The sequence below is a fragment of the Oryctolagus cuniculus genome, chromosome 14, assembly GCF_964237555.1.
Source record: "Oryctolagus cuniculus chromosome 14, mOryCun1.1, whole genome shotgun sequence".
In the NCBI taxonomy this organism is placed as follows: Eukaryota; Metazoa; Chordata; class Mammalia; order Lagomorpha; family Leporidae; genus Oryctolagus; species Oryctolagus cuniculus.
Genome location: NC_091445.1, coordinates 63686412 through 63708180, shown reverse-complemented (window position 1 = coordinate 63708180; position 21769 = coordinate 63686412). Strand labels below are relative to the sequence as shown.

General features: G+C 46.0%; 1 protein-coding gene across 4 annotated transcripts in view; it reads right to left on the bottom strand.

Moving 5' to 3' along the window:
- Positions 1-16437, bottom strand: part of EGFLAM (EGF like, fibronectin type III and laminin G domains) — a 192452-nt gene extending 176015 nt beyond the window's left edge. Inside the window, exon 1 of one of the 4 annotated variants that reach the window (XM_051853511.2) lies at positions 15698-16437. In XM_051853511.2, coding sequence (XP_051709471.2) covers positions 15698-15794 — 97 coding nt within the window. In that variant the 5' untranslated portion in view covers positions 15795-16437. The remainder of the gene's footprint in view (positions 1-15697) is intronic. The other 3 variants (XM_070056648.1, XM_051853512.2, XM_070056649.1) reach the window with 3 other exon arrangements.
- Between the last annotated feature and the right edge of the window lie 5332 nt (positions 16438-21769).

Genomic DNA, 21769 nt, shown 5'->3' with positions numbered 1-21769 from the left:
CCACTCTATTGGGAGAGGGTAGTGAACTTTGGGGGAAGGTTGATTCTCTGGCCCCATCTCACCCAGATGCAATGAGGGGAGTCAGAGTCAGATTCCTATCAGTCTTCTTCCAGAAATGTCATGCTCAGGTTCCTCCCTGTGCCGCTCCCACACAAAGACACATGGCTCTTACTGCCAGGCACGAGAGGCACTGAGACTGACCAAGTGTGACACCTTACTCTGATTATGCTATGATTGGGATGGCTAGATATAGCAAACAAAAGCATCCTAGAATGCCAAGGCAAATTTGAATTTCAGCTAAACAGTGACTTTTTTGGTATAAGCATGCCCCATGAAATATTTTGTTACAGAATATTATTTGTTTGGGGCCAGGCATCCATCCTAGCGGTGAAGTCACTAACCCACATCCCGGATAACCACACATCCTGGATCAGAGTGCTTGGGTTTGCCACTCAGCTTCCCTGGACTCCAGCTTCCTGCTAATGCAGACCCGGGATGGCAGCAGTTGATGGCTCAAGTGAGTGGGCTCCTGTCACCCATGTAGGAGAAATGAATTGCATCCTCACTTGGCTATGGCCCTGGGTCACTGCAGGATTTTGAAAGTGAACAAGCAAGTGAATGGAATCAATCTCTCTTTTTTTCAACTTTTATTTAATAAATATAAATTTCCAAAGTACAACTTTTGGATTATAGCAGATTTTCCCCCCATAACCTCCCTCACACCTGCAACCATCCCATCTCCCACTCCCTCTCCCATCCCCTTCTTCATCACAATTCATTTTCAATTATCTTTATATACAGAAGATCAACTTAGTATATATTAAGTAAAGATTTCAACAGTTTGCACCCACACAGAAACACAAAGTATAAAGTACTGTTTGAGTACTAGTTATACCATTAATTCACATAGTACAACACATTAAGGACAGAGATCCTACATGGGGAGTAGGTGCACAGTGACTCCCGTTGTTGATGAATGAAATCAATCTCAATCTCACTCTCTCTCTCTCTAAATAAAACTTTTAAAGAAAAATTATTTGTTTGATCCAACAGATTTTTTAAATAAAAGTATTTATTGTTTACCTGACATCAATATTCAACCAGGCACCCTGTATTTTATCTGGTAACACTAGATATGATGCTTATTTATCATTTAAGTCAGTTCATACATTAATACAAATTTAGCATAATAAATGCAATGGAAGGAATATGTTTTAATTTGTGTTTTTATTTCATCATGGTAAGAGCAGGTACTATAAGACTTAGGCTTTGCTAGATTTTAAGTGTAAAGTATAATCTTGTCAGCAGGCACAAGGTTGTACACGAGATCTCCAGACCTTGCTCACAGGACTTCTATGAAGAGTACTGGCCATCACTGTAATCATTTCTCAACATCCAACCCTACACACTACATCAGACCGTGGGGTCTCAACGTGCTGCTATCCAAGTGGCCAGTGGTGCCGGGTCCAGAGGCCAAGTTCACCCTCGAACAATCAAGATTTCTACTACAACAGTTACTCCATGAATTTACAACAGGCATCCGTAAGCTAAATCAGACCTGATCCTCAGAGAATTCTGAATGCAAGCTAAACACAGATCAAAACCTTACGGGTATGCCTAAGGAGGAAAATCGTGGAAATAGGGCATGTATTACAAAGCAGTAATATCAAAGGTATCAATTAGGGTCCCAGCAGGAAGAAGAATTTACATAATTAAAAGAAGATTGTAATTAAAATACTACTTACAGAGGTGTGTGCCACTTTAAGGAGCCACTGGGGGTACTGAGGAAGGCAGAGACCAGCAGCACTGAGAGCTGTCATTACCCCAGGGCTAAATGTGTAGCCAGAAAAGAGTGACACTGAAGTTAGGGTGGGATGCCCCGGAGAGCCATGAGCTGCACTTTCGCTGAAACACAGTGGCTGCCAGTGAAACGGTGCCCCAGGAGGGAGGAGTGTGTGTGTGTGTGGGGGGGAATCAGTTCTCTTCCCTGCTCTCCTCTGACCTCCTTCCACTGTCTTCCATTGGCAGAGCCCAAGAGAAGCCAGAGGGCAAGGCCATCCGCAAGCGCTGAGGTAAACTGTGGAGTGAGGGCACCAGTAGAAAGCCCACCAGCACGTGGGTGCAGGGCAGAGAATGCTGGAACGGCACTTGTCACGGGCAAAGAAATAGTAGTCGCTTGTTTCCTTCCTATTGGTTCACCTTTTCTCTCACCTTATTATGAAAATATTCAAGCGTGCAGAAAAGTGAAAGATTTCTAGAGAGAACACGTCTGTACTCACCACCTGCATTCTACCACTAATATTTTCCTGTACTTGCATTTTCATAACAAATCCAACAATCTATCCCTCTCTCCATCCATCAGTGAATCTTATTTTTTGATGTCATTCAACGGCAATTTCAAACATCAGTACACTTGGCCTCAAACTTCAGCATCAGGTTGTTTCTTTGGCTCATTTGTAATTGCTATTATAATGCAGCTGGTTTTCATACACATCCACACCCCCCTCAAGAAATCAATTAATGAATGAGTCAATCAATTGGTTGTTTTCCATTGGGTTGCCCAGGGGCATTCAATTTGTCAGGTACCATGGTCCTTACAAAACAAAGCCTAAAGAAAACCTTTGCCAACAAGCCTAGCTTTTGGCTGCTTTATGTTCCAGGGATTACAGAATTGATCTTTGTAAGCAAGACAGGGTCAGCACAATAAAAAGTACAGAAGAACATTGAAGAACTGGAGGACTCTTTCCCTGGCGACCTCACAGTCAGATCTCATTACGTGAGATGGACTGGCTTCGTCCCTCCTCCTGCGACCTGACCTTCTCAGTCATAGCGCTGATGTCATTCCCACACAAACCTCATTTTCCTTTGGTTTTAAAGACAGATGGGGAAAGGGGGGTGGTGGTGGTGAACATTGGGCTGTTTTAACCCCTCCTCGCCCGCTGTCTTTGATGTATGAGTAAATGGGGCTGACTTTGCTTCTTAACCTCTGAAGACATGATAAAGGCAGGTCAGAGGCAGCTCCATGTGTCACTTCAACCTCTACTTGCTTTCTGGATATCAAAAATGACAGATTTCACAGCATGGACTCCATCAGAGTCTCCTTAAAACCCTGCAATTCCAATATCCTTTGGCAGCATGGAGGTGAGATTTAAATTACATACTGCTGCAGACTCGCTCCCTGGGGCATTCTCTTCTCTAAATCGCATTGCAGTGTGGGTTTTCGAATGTCTGTGTAGATTGAACAAAAATGTTGGCACGTGGAGGTGACACCCTTTCTGTATTGTGCTAGAGGAAGGAAATGAATCCAGGAGCTGGGAGCAGGATCAAATTAATCACATGAGGTGAAAATGTATTTGCCCAAAATGAGGCCATCGCTTCCCATTCTGGAGCTGTCCAAGAAAGGCTCACCACATGCAAGACACTTCAACGGGCAACAGAGGGAAAATAAAGGTTCAGAAGTCGTAGGGCTTTTCTTGACAAAGCTATAAATCTAAGACAGGAATCAGGTATACCTATAACATAATGAAAGGCAGAATGGGAGATGGATGACTTTAGGAGGGGAGAGTGCACAAAGACCACAGAACAGGGGGTCATTGCATTTCTACAGGCAAAGATGAGGGAAGGCTATTCCAGTGTTGGGGGTGGGGGAGCAACATGTGGACATGATTCAGCTCAAGGAAAGCAAAAAGGAGGTCTCCATAAAAGCAGAGATGTGGCTTGGCTGGAATACAGGCTGTAGATTCCATGAGAAGACAGGAAAGCAAGTTGGGGCCACACAGTGATACCTTAGATGCCCAGCTTTAGCATTTAGAAGGCAGTGGGGAACAAGAAGAGTATATGAGGAGTATATAAAGTACAAAAGTTACAGGATGGGGGCCAGCGCTGTGGCTTAGTGGGTTAACACCCTGGCCTGAAGCGCCAGCATCCAATATGGGCACCAGTTCGAGACCCGGCTGCTCCACGTCCTATCCAGTTCTCTTCTCTGCTGTAGCCTGGGAAAGCAGGAGAAGATGGCCCAAGTGCTTGGGCCCCTCCATGCACTTGGGAGATCCGGAGGAAGCTCCTGGCTCCTGGCTTCGGATTGGCACAGCTCCGGCCGTTGCAGCCAATTGGGGAGTGAACCGTCAGATGGAGGACCACTTTCTCTCTCTCTCTCCCTCCCTCCCTCCCTCTCTCCCTCTTCTCTCTCTGTGTAACTCTGAGTTGCAAATAAATAAATCTTTAAAAAAAAGTTACAGGATGACAACTGCATCTTGGGGAGATCATTCTGGCAATGAGTAAGAAGGAAGGGCAGACATCATAGATAGCATCTTTAACATTTATTCTCTTAATCCCACAGTAAAGAAGGTAGCTAAGGAATATTTTTTACATTCCAATTGCAAAGAATCATTTAGGAGTTTTGAAGTCATTTCGTTGAAATAGGGAGACCTATTCCTACCACTGTGGCTTGAGCCATTCTTCTTAATTTTGGACAAAGCCCAAAATAAATGTTGGTCATTTTTATGAAACAAGAGGCTGACTCTGGATCTTTCATCAGTGACATGAGGTTTGTGACTAATCTAGACACCCAAAGTCATCATTTGGTGCCATAAATTCTAAGAATTCATCATATTACATTAAAGAAATGAAATTCTTTTCATCTCTATTTCCATGGGCACCTAACTCCATTATACATTTGTGTCAATGTTGTCAATGTTTAACAGACTATATCACACTATATGAAATATGAAAAAAAACTATCTGGGCATATACTCTACAAAGTATAATGAACCTAATCAGTGTGTACCAACTTTGGGTTGCCCCTTACATGCCAAATATTTCGGTTCTTTCATGAGCTTATCTTCAGTCATCATTCAGTTACCACATAAGACCCATGTAGTTGGCATTATGAGACTTAACTTTCAGACAACAAATCTAAGGCACGTAGAGACCACATACTCTACCTGGGATCAGACAGCAACACATTTTAAAGCTAGAATTCAAACCCAGAGTGGTCTGGTGAAAGTCTTGTTACAATTCTTACAAGCTGAAGGGATGGGATATGTGTGTCAGTTGTGGCTAAAGCCTTTCAATTACTTTAAAATAGCTGTCAAATAAATGCTGTTTCAAACTAATGATTTATTTATTTAGCTACACCAATTCAGTGGAGTTTAATCTCCCAGAATATCAAAGAGACATTTGAGAAACTAATAGAAAGTCTTGAGACTTGAATGATAAACTCTGAAAAGCATCATACTGACAGTCTAAAAAACAGCAGTTGCTAATAAAGAGGGCTGAATGGTGAAGGGGTAGAAAGCTTAAGCCAGGCTGAGTCATCTGGCTGCACCCTGAGACCCCCAAAGAATCTTCTAGACACTGAGGAGGATTCTGGGGTGCTTCCCCAGCTGCCATACCTGTTTTTCAGTAGCAAACAGCCCATATCATCAAGTATTTTTCAGAATAGCATTCCAATCCCCCTAATCCCACACTGCCCTCCAACCAACCCAGCCCCCCACACCAATCCGCCAGGAGCATGGCCGAGCACAGGTCACAGCTCCTTCAACACAAAGTCTAGTGACACACAGCCCCTCCAAGAGAGGTTAGATGCATGAGGACAGTGTCTCGTCTGGCTGCAGAGCGAGCTGCATATGTTGCAATGAACAGACCCTCATCCATTCACTGCGGCAACACCTTTGGGTGGACAGGAAGTAACAAGCATTAGGGGTCAGACAACCTAGGTTTACATCCAGATTATGTGTGCTTCCTACATCATCTGCCCTGACTCTCCAGGAGAACAAGGATCACAAAACTCAAATGACATCCACTCCGTGAAAGGGCCTTGGCCAGTGCGGGTTCAACGGAATGGATCAATTTATGGTTGTTGAGATCAGTCTGCCCTATCCTCATCAAAGCAGGCTGTGGTGTCTACAAGGTGATTTTTATATTTTAAGAAGCATCTCTCAATAAATTATGCTACCAGGAACAGTTCCTTTTGTTGTGGGGCATAAGTAGAAAGAATTTTGAGATGACTGAGTGGGGAGTAGTAAGAGTCATAGTTGTGGGTCTAAGAAACTCACTCTAATCCACTGAATAGTTGGCTTACCTTTTTGCAAGAGATTTAAATGAAGCCCTTTTTGCAAAATTTAGGACACAGGTAATAACATATAGCATATACTCACTCAGCCATATACATATTTTTTAACTCCATTGCACACTGACCTAAGTCCATTCAACTGCTTATTTTTCAGGTTATTTTGGTCCCTAGCAAGTAAAAACAGATGATAGCTATTTGCTTTCCAACCAAGTTGTACATCACAACGAAAGCAAATTACAGACCAAATTCTGACACAACACAGATATGCATGAGCAACAAGAATCAAAAATTATCATATAACCTGCTCTTTTAAATGTGGAGGAGCAGGGCCAGCGCTGCAGTGTAGTAGGCTGCTCCTCTTCCGATCCAGCTCTCTGCTACAGCTTGGGAAAGCAGTACAAAGATGGCCCAAGACTTGGGCCCCTGCGCCCAAGTGGGAGACTTGGAAGAAGCTCCTGGCTCCTAGCTTCAGATCAGCCTGGCTCCAGTTGTTGCCACCATTTGGGGAGTGAACTAGTGTCTCTCCCTCTCTGTCTGTAGCTCTACCTCTCAAGTAAATGAACAAAATCTTTTTAAAAAATTTGGTTGAGCCTCTTTTTAGGGATACCAAAGCATACTAAAATTCTTTTCTTCCTGTGTACACAGCTGGCCTACATTTCCCAGAATTCTTATAGTTAGGTTGGGGCCACATGACTATGCTCTTGCCTTGCACATAAAACTCTCTCATACAAGCCTTTTTTTTTTTTTTTTTTTACTTTGCTTTCCACATTGGAAGCCCATTTTGAAGATGGTGGCATTACAAGGTGGACAGATTAAAATCACCACTTGGGGGAAAGGAGCCCAGGACAGCTGCCCAACCAGAAACAAGCATTTTGCATTTAGAAAAAGATGAAAAATAAATTTTGTCCCAAACCAACAAGATGTGACACATTTATTACAGCAAGTAGTGTTAATTGTGCTGATTCCCACAAGCACCTGCTTGTACCTGTGGAAGCAGATGCATGGGTTTCCTAACGGCAAGATAAGCAAACCACCTAGGGTGGCCACACTTGTGAATCCACAGCTGTGTTAGAAGAACACGGAGCTCCAATGTCATCCAGCAGCTCCAAGGCAGCCTAATGGCTGCACTTGCTGGATTCTCTAGTTTCCCACAAGAATAGAGGGCAGCAGGCGTTTAGCCTGGTGGTTAAGACACCTGCCTTCCGTGTTGGAACACTGGTGTTCACTCCTGATTCCAACTTCATGCTCATGCCGCCCTGGGAAGCAGCAGCCACAACTCAAGTAATTGGCTTCTTGCCACCATACTGGAGATTTGGATTACTTTCCTGGCTCCCAGCTTTGGCCCTGGTCCAGCTCTGGCCATTCAAGCATGGGAGGAGTGAACCAGAAGATAGCAGTGTGCTCTCCCTCTCTCTCTCTATCTCTATTTTATACACATTCTCATACACATTCTCTCTCTCTCTCCCTCTCCCTCTCTCTCTCTTTTTCTCTCTCTCATTTATTTTTTTAAGTAGAGGAAGATATACCATCTTTGTAATTAATCACAGATTTCATCAATGAAAACATTATATATAACATAATCTATGCTAATTAACAAACTTCCTAACGTGAATCTTTGAGATCATCCAAAATATTTTTGCAGTCCCTTTGGGAGTGAATTTCATAATAAAGTGCTTCAAATGATAACTCTGCATCCCAGAGGGCAAGCTCCTGTCTATGGCAGAGAAGTTCCAAAGATGTAACCACTGGTACCACATCATGGTTGAGAGATGAAAACAGAGTAAACTCTTCTGCCAGGCCTGTGCCCTCCAGCCTGAATTCTTCAAGCATTAACTAAACTTCCACAGTGGAGAGATTAAAGCAATTCATATGGTCACTATTTATATTGAATAACTTAAAATAAATCACAGATAATATAACAGGCACCTAATGCCTAGCCATCACCCTTTTTATTTTTCTCTGCTCACTCCAAGAATTACAAGCAAAGGATCACGGGACCTATTTCTAATTGTAAGATAAGATCAATAAAATTAGCCATCTGGCCATGGACAGCTTTAAACCCAGGTTATGCTTAAGTATTATGTTTCCAACCGTCCAGATGTTACGTAAAAGTGTCCGCTGATACAACTCCTTTTGTACAATGTAAACCATTAAATGGCTAATATAAACTTATTGCACCAAGAAAAATAAATAGCATTAACATTGCATTAAATCTGATTTGGGATTCTGGGTGCCCCGTCAGCAAACACAAGTGTTAAAATTTAGGTTGCTCAGAGTTTGTTGAGTCAGCATCAAGTGTCTTTGTGTGAGTAGAGAGCAGGGAGACTGGAAATGAGATCGAAGCATCTGAAAGCATATCCTTGCTTGGTCTGATTGGTCAAGATGATAATAATAATTACCACGACTATTCTTAGATAATACAGGTTGAGCATCTTGTATATAAAATGCTTGGGACCAGAAGTGTTACAGACTTCAGATTTTGAAATATTTGCTTACATAAGAATTATGAGATATCTTGGGGAACAGAAACCAACTCTAAAAATGAAGTTCATTGACATTTTACCTTAACCATGTAGCCTGAAGGTAACTTTATACACTGTTTTCATTGTGTCTGTGTTTTAATTACAACCTGTTACACAAGGTCAGGTATAGAATTTTCCACTGGTGGCATTAAGTTGGTGCTCCAAGTTTTGGATTTGGGAGCATTTCAGATTTTGAATTTTCAGATTAGGGCTGTTTCACCCATAACAGCCTCTCCTTATTTAGCACTTCAGCTCTTTCAAAGCACTAGTCTGATTTATTTCCTTTGATTCTTAAAATAAGCTGGTGGGGTTATACGGGGTGAGTAGGGGCTTTTTACATTTGAGCAAGCAGAAGAATCCTTAGTAGGAGGTGCACTGAGCCGGGTCTATCTATGTCTTTTTACAAGCCACTGGTAGTGGCTCATGAATTATTTGAATCAACTGATCAATGAGCAAAACCTGAACACTTCTTAGCTCTCTAGCTCCAAGAGGACTTTCACTGACTCCCAGCCACACAGCATTCTAGGTGGTAACTCTCCAGAAGAGCTGCTCTCCCCTTCCACATCCTACTAAGCACTGCCCAAGACAGTTCCCAAGGAAAATTGCCAATTACCCCCAGGATCACTAGCCAAAACAGGTAATCCTCTCCAGCGAGACCACACACTCATTTTCCAAACTGAAAGTCGAGGTACATGGTTGACCAGAAAGTTTTCTGATTTCAATGTATTTGAAGAACTTAATACAAATTAAATCACATGGAATCACACATGAACATGTATGGTAAAGGGAAAAAAGTGCATGAAGTCATAAATGGCTATGCTTATGACTTCTGAAACCTGGAAATATACACGCAAACTTTCACGTTTAGTTTTCGTCTTGTCCAGATTAAAGAACCCCAGTTCTTTAAATGTTGCCTTCAAATGTCACTCTTCTAACATTTTTAAATGCCTCACCTTTTGCTACCTCATTTATCCTCCCAGTAACTCAGTATGGTAGATTCTTTCCTTAGCCTTGCTCTAAGGATGAGCAAACTGGGGTTTACAGAGTTTATACATCTTGCTCAATGTCACCAGATAATTAATGCAAAAGTGTCAGAGCCTGCGACTCTGTGCTCCTGCCCAAGTCTTCCCGCTCAACCAGGAGGAAGCAGCTTCAGAGCACCAAAGAATTGGCTGCCTGGAGGTGGTGGTGGTGGGGGATGGGCTAGAGATGTCAGTTACGTAGAGCATAGCACAGCTTTCCATGGAGGGTGTCAGGTGCCTTAAGAAGACTGCAGGGCCTGGTGTCATGGTGTAGCAGGTTGAGCCACTGCCAACAACGTCAACATCCCAAAAGAGCATTGGTTCAAGTCCCCGCTGCTCCATTTCCTATCTAGATCCCTGCTAATGCTCCCGGGAAAGCAGCAGCAGATGGCCCAAGTGCTTGGGCCTCTGTACCTGTGTGGGAGACCTGGATGGAGTTCCATGCTCCTGGCTTGGGCCTGCCCAGCCTTGACTGTTACAGGCATTTGGGGAGTGAACCAGCAGATGAAAGATCTCTGTCTCTTCCTCTCTGTGCATAACCCTTCCTTTCAAATAAATGAAGGAGAGGAGAAGGAGGAGGAGAAGTCCACAGATTTCAAATCCAACTTGCAAAGAACCCACTGTGAGCCTGGGTGCTCTGGTTACAATAAGGATGCTGAGTGACACCGAGATTGCCGGTGCAGTACAGCGTACTCGGGGTGGAGCTACAAGGAACGGTAGGCGGAGGAAGAGTCCCAGTGCCGTGGACCATTCGCATCCGCACCGGGCCACCTGAAGTTTCAGTTAAAAAGCAGAGCCCTGGGCTGCCCTCTAGAAATTCTTATCCACAGAAGAAGTTCAGGAATAATTTGTCTGCGGGGGGCCTGGGACCTGCTCACAGCCAGCCCCCCACAGAGCGCCCTCTTCTGGAAGAAATTTGATTTGACTTTCCCCTGAGTCCTCTCCTAGGATCAGAGGTTCCAAAAGGGGGGCTAATAACTTTCCACTCATTTCAGGAGGCTGAAGCTGCCACACATGCAGGTCCACCTTCAAAAGGGAGGGCCACAATCAGTGACATCCAAGCAGGGGCTGTGGCTTCCCCTACACACTACCATTGTGGCTCTGCTATGATTCCTTACACTTACCCTGTTTCTATCCTTGAAATAGCAGGTGCACCTTCAGCACATGCAGCTTGACAAGCAGAAACCAAGACACGTGGCAGGGGTCTTGACCAGCTCAAAAGGCTTCCTGCTGCAATCAAGACACCACATCAGTCATCTAGCCAGCTGGGAAACACGCCAGTCCTGCTGACCCAGTGGCTGAGGCACAGGAATTCAAGATACTCGAAGGACAACCTTGGGAAGCAAAGGTCCCACCTCAGCCTCAGACACCTGAGACCTTGGCTTCCAGAAATCTGGCTCAGAGTCACCGGGCCACTCTGGGGATAGAGTAATCCATGAACAGATGGACAACAGCTCCCTGAAGAATTCTAAAGCTATAAAGCCCTGAGCTCTGGGGAAGAAAACAAAAATGAAAAAACACCACTCAGTTCCTTTCCATCCAGATCACTCTTCCCTGGGCAAGCGTTCTAAGAAGTACTGCCTCCCATTAAGCTGCATTGACCTCTGTGCCCGTCCACCACCCAGGGATTCAAAGGAAAGACTGAGAAAGACACACAGAGAGGTGGCCTCTGATAGGAATTAGACATGATGCGGAAATCAATAGGAGAGGTAAGAGGCTGGCAAATGAAGAATCAGAGGGAAATATTTCTGCCACATTGTTGCAACTGCGCAGGGCACCAGTGGCTCCCTGCTGGGAAGATTTATGTATATCACCTCCCTGGTGGCCTTTATGAAGCAAGACCACTTGGCTCAGCACTGTGATGGAGAGCAGTGGACTAGAAAGGGACAGGGAGGGATATCCAGGAGAGATGAGACCCCCAGAGGGCACACTTTGGAAACAGGGCTTGGATGACAGTTATAATTGAGGAAGTAGGCGCCAGCATTGCGGTGTAGCAGGTAAAGCTGCCACCAGCATCCCCACATGGGTGCCAGTTCATGTCCTGGCTGCTCACTTCTGATCCAGCTCTCTGCAGATAGCCTGGGAAAGCAGCAAACAATGGCCCAGGTGTTCCGGCCCCTGCTACCCATGTGGGAGACCAGGAGCTCCTGGCTTCAGCCTGACCCAGCCCTGACCACTGAAGCCATCTGGGGAGTGAACCAGAGGATGGAAGATCTCGCTCTCTATGTAACACTTTCAAATAAATAAATAATTTTTTTAAAAAAAGTGAGGAAGTAATAATTAGTCTCTTGTGAATTCCAGGTTGATTGGTGTAGTATTAGGGAAGCAGACCAGGATCTCAACCCCTTGCCCCTGACCCCTGACCACTGACCCCTTAGCCATTCAGCGCTACATGAGTAGCAGCAGAAACCATCTAGAGGTGTGCATGTTCTTCACCAGCAGCCAACCAAGTACACTGCCTGTGGGCTGACTCTTCTCTCCCAGGCTTTTGTTTTGCTCCTTCTCAGTTTCCCCAGCTCTTCGTTTTAATGCAAGGATAGGGACAGGGAAGTGCCACAGAAGCAGAAATGATGATTAGAGATCTGTGTCTCAGTAAGGATGCCTGTGGACCCCCAGATCCTCCAAGGAAAGACAGGAACTCTGAACCTTGACTTGACCTTCTCCCATGGACCCTGGGACCTCAGGCACCCCAGACAGGCAAGAGGAAAGGCAGAACCCAGTTGCATTCTCCAGCCCCCTCACCATGCCAGAGAAAATCAATGCCATGAGGTTTGTCTAAGGAGAAAGATAGCACCCTTAGGCTCCATAGCTGGGAGGGTTGGTCTTTAAGCCAGCAAGCCATTGCACTGGGGCTCAGTGCTTATCCTGAGCACTTGGCACCAAACCCCATACCTACCATGGCAGGACCAGCCCCGAGGTCGGCAACGTCAGAACCTTACAGAGACAAAAAAGACCTATGTCCTGTCTACCGCACGAGGACATGAGCAGGCTTGAATGGCACCAGCCAGTGTGGAAGGAGCCAGAGATCACCTTGCCTTTGAGACACCACGCCCCACTACTAAACATGAGAGTGCTTATACATCACAGTGCTCGCCCAAGCAATGTAGCAACACAGGTTAAACCACCACTCCGGACCCCTGTGCCGCATATAAAAGCGCCTGGTTGATGGCCCAGCTGTCCCACATTTCTGATCCCAGCTTCCTGCGAATGTGCCTGAGAGGCAGCACATGATGGCCAGGTGCTTGGGTTCCTGTGGCTCATATGGAAGACTCAGATGGAGTTCCTGGCTCCTGCTTCAGCCTGGCCTAGCCCCGGCTGTTGGGAGCATTTGGAGAGTGAACCCGCACATGGAAACTCTCTCTTTCTCTATCTTAGTCTCTAGCACACTTCCTTTCACATAAATAAGTACATTCTAAATTCCTGTTCCACCACAACTAACTAGTTGTGGAACCTTGGGCGAGATATTGAACCTCTCGAAGGCACAGTCTCCCTTTAAGTGAAAACAGGATAATAGCACTTCCCACCTCCCAGGGTTGTAGGTAGAGTTGATGAAACAGATCCGAATCAGCCTGCTCTCTCAGCACAACGAAGCCCTGCACCAGGGCTACCTGTTACTGTTCCATTTGGCTTCACTTGCAAACTGTCATTTCCTGGGAGCCTTGGCAAAGGCAGAGGCTTCATTATCAATGTTCAATGTGAGAAAGCAAGCTACCTTGGGGTAGAGATTGTGTTGGACCCACATTGGGCTCAGGCTTGAAGCTGCTACTTGGGTGTTTTCCTCATCATTGGTAAGTGGAGACGGGGAATTGTCCGGTGAATTTTGAATACAAGCCTTCTCTAGCAAAGCCATAGTTATCAAAAGTAGAGGTAGGAATGTGAAGAGACAGACAGGGAGGGTCATGCAAACAAAACAGCTGCTCTGGTCCTCCCGCACCTTCAAAGTGCTGCACACAGGCCGATTTCTATTGAGGAAACAAGGTACAGAGAAACTCCCATATGGATAGAAGCAGGGTTTGTCGTGTCTGGGGAAGATTATAAATTAGCTGGTTGCTGTTCACATCACAGCCAAGCAGGGCACATTCAGTTTTTCATCTGGACCAATTTTCCGGATCAAAAACCAGTCTTTCCAAGGGATGTAAATGAGCCCAGGAGGAAAATGTCCCCTAAAGTTTATGAAGTAGCTGTCATTTTAATCTGAGAAGCTTTCCAACTTGAAAGCCAATGTCTGGATAAAATTACAAAGTAATGAAAAAATTCTTCTCAGCCGAACCCAGCCTGAACATGCATGCTTCTACCTCGAATCCGATGCTTTTAACACGCCCAAATCTTTAACAGGTAGAGTTGCGTCTATCAGAACCCTAGCTATGCTTCAGATAAAACCAAAGAGCCCACCATGGCATATTCCTGGCATGATCAGCAGGGTGAAAGCCTGAATGAGCCAGGAGGAACATATTTTTAGGAGAAAATCTACCAAAAAAAGGGGGGGAAACATGATGAATTATATATGCACTTTTATACAACAGGCTTTTGTAAAATACATTTTTTTTCAATAATTCTGCTTCAATGTATTGAAGTCTATCCTTAAAAGAACGTTACCTACAGCGCTCATGCTTAAGAACTATGGCTATAGCCATGCAATACTCAAAAACCATGACTGGCTGGCCTCATGGGAATAAACCTGCAGAACGCACTTGATCCTGATGTGGTTGTCTGAAGGAGGGAAGCTGGCAGATCTTTTCGGAAATGCTTGGTGTGTGTGTGTGCGCGCGCCTGCGCACGGGCACGCATGCAGAAAAGAAACAATTTAATAGAATACTCCAGCCCCTTCTCCCAGTAGCCCCAAAATGAATCAAACAGTGTTGAAATGGGATCGCTCATCACTGAAGTGTGGTACAGATTACGATAATGACCCTAAATTTCAAGGCAGGTGACAAGGCACAGGTGAGCAAAGATACAGCCAGAAGACGGACGGCTGTCTCCCAGCGCTGAAAGGCGAAGAGTCTGATTTCCAGAGACCAAGGGGGCGATCCTGAGCAGCGAAAGTGTTTAAGCAAGCTACAGAGGAACCTCCCAAGATGATTTTGCTTGTCCTCTGATAAATGTTCCCTGGTTTACCTCTTTCTTACAGCAACATTTGTGAAGACAAGCTACCCATTCTGGGAGGTTTGACAGACTGCATTCGAATAAAGTTATATGATATAGTTTTCCATTGTTCCCAAGATATAATTAATCCCATAAGACAATCTTGCTTACACAGTAAGCTAAGAAAAAACAGATTGGTCACAATTCTAAATATGGTCCCAGCAAGAAAAAAAAAAAAGAGTGAAAATTGTTATTAGGAAACAATGTTTACAACTTCATTGTTTAGAACGTTCGGATTCACTCTCACAACACAGGCCCCCACACAGTGGGCAAAATCACACAAAGACTTTGTAGCTCTTTAAGTGGAGGCAATGCAAGTTACTGTAGTTTCCCGTTCTGTCCACGCTTTGTAATAGCCTGCAACGCATGCATCTTGGAAGAAATGGCAGCGCAAAGGTGGGAGTTCAAAACACCATCCAGCTAAGCCGCTGGGGGCTCTTTTCTGGGCAGGCAGAACCAAAGGGCAGAAGATCCTAACAGCACAGCCCCCGTCCCTACACGGTGCGTGGGCAGAGAGGGCTCCAGGCAAACCTTCAGCCGCTTAACAGGAAATGGCTGGGCTCGGGACAATATGAATTCAATAAAAATGTTTAGAGACACAGGAGGAGCTGTGTGCCTGCTCGGCACGGCTGCAAGCCTGTGCAATCAAGGTAGCATTGCTGCTCCTCGCTGCCCCAACTCTTAGCTTCACAGAGAGCACCACCTCCACTGTGTCTGGAAAACAGATCGTTCCTTCAACAGACACCCCTGGAATGGCCGGGGCTGGGGGAGGGCGAGGCTCGGTCTCCTCTGAGCTTCGAGCAGAGCCGAAGAAGCTGGCTAAGCCGACGCCGCTCCGGGGAGAGAGGGGGCAGTGCGCTGCCCGCTGTGCGTCCTCGCCCAGCACCGGGACCCGGGCGCTCGGGGCGTGGTGTCCCCGGAAGGACTAGGCGCGTTACCTGGTTTTCGGAGAGCAGCTCGGAGCGACACGGTGCCTGGTCGGAGACTGGTAGCAAGGAGCAGGAGTCGGAGCAAGACACCTCCGATTACCTCCATTTCGCCGCCGGCTCCGGCAAAGTTTCACCAAGTCCCGGGCGCACAGAGAAAGGGCGTCTCCTGGGAGATGCGGTCCCGGCGGATCCCCTGGCTGGGGCGAGGGGGTGGAGGGCTGACCCGGCTGGACCAGAAACGGTGCGGGAGTCCGGACGGCGGCCGGGCGGGAGGTCGGCGTGGGGAGTGCAGCCGGCTCGGGGCGGCCGGGCTGCTCTCGAGGAGGGGGCGGCGGCGGCTGAGGAGGAGGCCGACGGGGAGGGCCGGGCTGGCCGCCGCGGGGAGGGAGGCTCCACTCGCCCGGGGACGCGATTACGATCGAGCGGGAGAGGGGCAGGCCTTGAAACCCTTGGCCCCGCGCGCACCTCGGGAGCACACAGCCCTCCCCTCACCCTCTCCAGCGACCCCAGCTCAGCCCTTCTCCGCTGGTGACCTAGATTGGGGCCTGGGAGGAGCCGACTTCGACCACTAGAAGCGTGGATCCGGGACCCTCTGCGCGGTCCTGATCCCGAAATCTTGGGTCGTCTCCCAACCCCACTGGCTGGACCCTCCTCCAGCCGCGCCCTCCTCGGTCGCTTCCACCCAGCGGGGCGACTTTTCCCAACACCTCGATGGCTGTCCTTGTGGGTCCAGCGCACGTGCGGGAAGCCTGGAGTGTTTATGTTGGGGGGGGGGTGTCTGTGATTGGCAGGTGCGGTGGGGGTGACAGGAGGAGGAGCAGGGACGCCCAGGTCTGGGGCGCTAAGAAGATCAACTGGATTTAAGGCGCGCAGATGGGGCATGGGGCCGAGCTGCTCAGACCCAGGGAGATTAGGGTCCCGCGCAGAGGAGAGAGGTCCCCTCCAGGCAGGGGAAGGCAACTTGAGACCCTCCAGGGAAGGAGACAGAACTCCAGGTTCAGCTGGCAGCTAGCAGGGGAACGCAAGCTCGACCCCTGGTGGACCAAGGAGACCCGCGGGAGAGAGGACGGCCGCTGGCCAAGCTGGGAGCTGGGGCGAGGTGCGACGTCAGGATCAGGGGCCCCGCTCGTCGCCCTGGTCGGGGAAAAACCCTTTTGTCGCCCTGCGTATTTGCTAGCCCAGGACTCAGATTGCGCCTGGGCTGGGTTTCGTCGGAGTGCCCCATCCGGGAACCCCCGTGGCCGCCCACTGTGGCGGCGCTGACCTGCGAGCCAGCGCGAAGAGAAAGCAGATACAGTAAATAAACTGAGAGCGAATAAACTCGGAGGGAGACACAGCGCTTGCCAGGTCCTCTGCAAAGATCAAAGGCCCCAGGAAGTGCCTTGCGGAGGGAGCCTGCGGCGCCAGCTGAGCCCGCGCGCTGCCCCATCCCGCCCCGCCCCGCCCTGCCGCTCAGTCCGGGCTCGGTGGGCGGCCTCCCGGCACAGTCCACCCGTGCCTGGGAGATGGATCAGAGGGGCCAGGCTGACCGACAGACGTGCCCCTCCCCGCAAAGATCTCTCCTCTTTCAGGAGTGAAGTGTCCTCTGGCTAGGGAGCCTGTAGAGCCCAGTCTTAGCAAGGCTAAGATTACCTTGTCCTCCACGCGGGCATTTTCAGCCGTTCAAAAACACAAAGTCCACTCCAACTTGAGTATTTGGGAGTCTTGGCTGTGACAGAAGCGCTTGTCCTCTTACACAGAGCTGGAGCAAAACAGTCTGGAATCTACTTTCAGCATCCTCAGCAGATGGTACCACAGCTGGTTTAACTCCACCTGTGAGAAAGAACAACTCCTACCACCAGCCCAGAAGTTGTTGGACAGCTCACTTAGCAGCAAATGGTTTCTCATACCAGACCTCGAGCTGCTGGCCATGCAAATACCTCCCATGTTGGTTCTGCTCCTTGCTACTTAAAAATGATTCTCTCTAGTGAAGAAATTGGAAACGATCATCATTATTATTATGGCTAGTGTTTAAACATCTGCTATGTACCAGGTCCTTTAAGGACTTTTAAATCTCAATCACAACCATACCACGTCGATTTCGTTTCTCCTATGAGTCCCATTTTGCAGATGAAGACACCAAAGGGCCAACAGGTTAAATAACTTGCCCCAAATGGTGCAGCTCCCAAGAGACAGACCTGTGATTGAAACCAGCTGATCTGGTTTTAGAATCCAGGCTTTTAAGGAGACCCATGAGGACAACAAGAAGCTAAAGATCTGGGTTAGTTCAACCTTAGGCTCTGCCCAAAATATTTCTCAAGGAAGTGAATGGGCCAGATGAAATAGTTTCAAAATTCCACAGTTCTCTTTCCTTTTATTAGCTGATAAAACAGATCCACGTAATCCAAGCCCTTTCCACTGGGAAGGCGACTTTTATAAGACCTGACCATTTTGTCCTTTGCCAATTTTACCAGCTTCTTGCTGGGGTCTCCGGCATGTGCCCACTCCACCACCTCATCCCTGGCAGGGTATTAACTCCCTAACATGTTTGGAGTTGAGAAACAGACTTGGTATCTGCAGAGGCCCCTTTTGTTTCTTACTTGATGGGCTTGCCTTGATTAGAGTTATATTTGCCTTCTGGGCCTCCAAACACCAGGTAGTCAGGCCATGGCGGAAAGACCTAACTTCTTAACATCTGCTTGTGACAAATCTAGGGCTCCTGTCACATTGCCTTCATTTCCTTCCTTTGCAACACAAACCCTGCTCACCAAGGTGCCCTCTGCTTCCAGTTGGAGGACCAGCTGAAGACAAATGCAGACTTGCCTCTCATTCTCTGCCTACTGAAGAGGACAAGAAACTGAATGTTTCATTTTTTAAAAAATCTGTTGAAAAATCTCTTGAGTTCTGAACTCAATTAATAAGGTCTCCAGCAGAAGGGTGACCTCCTCACTTTGCTCAATATCATGTAAGAGGAATCTGACCCTTGCTCCATGGAATAGATTTGGAAGCTGTTCTAAGACGGCAAGGCCAAGCTTACCAATTACAGAATGTTTACTAAGACCCCAAATAAGAGGAAAAGACATCAGCATTCTCTCTCGATTAGTTCATGTTTTTAATTTAAGAAATTAGTTTTTATTTTATTTGAAAGGCAAAGGGGGGGCGTGGTTTGGAGAGAGAGTGCCTCCATTTTTTGTTGGTTCATTCCCCAAATGCCCCCAACAGCATGGGCTGGGCCAGGCCAAAGCCGGGAGCCAGGTCTCCCATGTGGGTGGCAGGGACTCAAAGAGTCGAATTAAGTTAGAATTGGAAGAGAAGCCAGGACTCAAACCCAGGCACTCTGATTTGGGATGAGAGTATCCCAAGCAGTGTCTTATGTGTTGTGTCACATGCTTGACCCACAATATATTTTTGAATAATCATAAGGATATATGAAATTTGAAATATGCAAGCTGGCTAGTGAAGATAACTTTGCTTGCACTCTTCCCTTCCTCAGCAGCAACTGCTATTACCAGTTTCTTAGATTTCTGAGAGATACACTGTGCACTATTCTATGCGTGTCAAGCCAATTAATATGTATATTTACAAACAGCACCTTCTATGTACCTTTTAACTTAAATATCTTTCCAAATCAGCAGACACAGGTCTACTTCCTCAGCCTAACTGCTAACAGTCCGTTGTATGATGTGCACTTCATTTGTTCTTTCTTCTGTTGTTTCCAATTTTATTATAGCCAACACTACAGAGTGAATGACCTTGGGTGTTTAACCATTTGCACATGTTATAATAGACTGGAGGATTCATTTCTACACTAGTCCTTGCTCAGTCAAAAGGTCAATGCCTTTTCGATTTTTATCATTCGGCCCAATTTCCTTCCAAGGAGGTTGTACTAATTTAGACTCCAATAAGCAATACCTGAGAGTACTGTTTCCACAAACTCCCACCAACACAATGTCTTATTCAAAGACCTATATATGACATACCTGTTTATGAAATGTTCTCATCAACACATCAAATGATGTAGATAAACACTCAAGTAGGTGCATATGTCTCAAAGGAGAGAAAAAGAATCTAAACTTCTTATTCACCTTTCATTAAAATATAAAAATTAAAGCAGATAAGCAAGAAATGCAAACACTCTCCCCTCCCCAGCGTGATAAAAGCATGAATTGTGTTTGCAGCCCATTGTGTGTAAGGCTCTGTGCTAAGAACAGAAAAAAACAGAGAAAATAAAACTGTATTCTGCACTCAAGGGAACTAGTTTTGTTGAGAGAAGACAGTTGCACAGCTGACTGTTCCATGCAATGGAACAAAAGAAGCCCTTAATAAGAGTGTAATCAGGGGCCAGGATTGCAACACTGGCATCTCATACGGGCACTTGTTCAAGTCCTATTTGCTCCACTTCTGACCCAGCTCCCTGGTAATGCACCTGGGAAACAGTGGAAGATGGCTCAACTGCTTGGGCCCCTGCACCCACATGGGAGACCTGGAAGAAGCTCCTAGCTCTTGGCTTTGGTCTGCCCCAGCTCGGACTGTTGTGGCCATTTGGGGAGTGAAACAGCAGATGAAAGATGTCTCTCTGTCTCTCTCCCTGCAAACTCTGCCTTTCAAATACATAAAATAAATCTTAAAAACAAAGAAGTGCAAGGAATGTGCTGTTGTGTACAAAGACCCTGTATTGCAAGTTTTCACATATATGATAGGGTAAATACATAGCCATCTACAATGGACTAAATTGTGTCCCCCTAATGTATCTGCATCTGGAGATAGGCTCTTTAAGAGAGAATTAAGGTTAAATGAGGTCTTAAGGATAGGATCCTAATCTGATACAACTATGACATTATAAGAAGAGGAAGAGAGTGTTCTCTCTCGATCTTGTTCTTGCTCTCACTCTTCCCCTCCTCCTGGCCATGTGAGGCCATAGCAAGAAGATGGACATCTTCAAGCCAAGAAGAGGTCTCCAGAACCCAACCATGCTGGCACCCTCATCTTGAACTTCCAGCATTCAGAAATTTGAGAAAATAAATATCTGTAGTTTAAGCCACCCCATCTGTGGTATTTGTAATGGCAGCCTGAGTCATTGATACACCATCAGCCTCACTGATGTTTAAATCATGCTTATTTACATAATAGGATTTACCAGGAACAGTGCTGAATTATCAACATCAACTATCTTGTTTTCCCAGCTCTTTCTTCCATATGCAGGTCTAACAGCATTGACTGGAAACCATTATACTTAGTGAAATAAGCCAGTCCCCAAAAGACAGATCTCATGTGTTCTCCCTGATCTGAGGTAACTAATAGAGCACCTAAAATGTAATGTATTGGAGTGAAATGGAGATTGTGAGATTCAATGATTGTTTACAGCGCTTGTTTTTTTTTTTCCCGTACTACTTGTTGAACTCTTTTACTTGCTAGAGTTAACTATACGATCATTAAGTAAACTGAAAAAAGATCTTTGTAAAAATTAAGAGTGGGAAAGTGAGAGGGAGGAAGAAGAAGTGTTGGCATGTGGGTGGAGGGGATGTATCACTATGTTTCTAAATCTGTATGAAATACATGAAACTTGTATAACTTAAATACAATGTAAAACATGACTTGAATTATAGTTAAGTTGGAAAATCCAATGTAAACCTTTTAATGACATGTAAAAATGCATAAATCCTAGTCAATGGATTTTCACCAAGTGGAAAAACTCATAGAGTACGCCCTCAGATCAAGTAAAGAAACAATGCCAAAACCCCAGAAAGCTTTTCATTTCTCCTAGCATAGCTTACCATACAGCCAAATTGGTAACCATTTTCCTGATTCTAACACCTAGATTAGCTCAGCCTAGTTTTGAACTTTATATAAATGAAATCATGTGATAATATATCTAGCCTCTTTTACTCAATGTCATGTTTGAGAAATTCACCCAGATTGTGTGGTTATTCATATTCAGTGCTGTATGGTATATTGTAATATAACTGTATCACAATTTGCTTATCCATTTTGTTGTTGATGGACATTTGGATTGTTTCTAGTTTGAAGCTACAACTAAAAATTCTGCTGTGTGCATTCCTGTATATCTCTTTGGCAGGCACACGTGTACATTTCTGTTGTGTA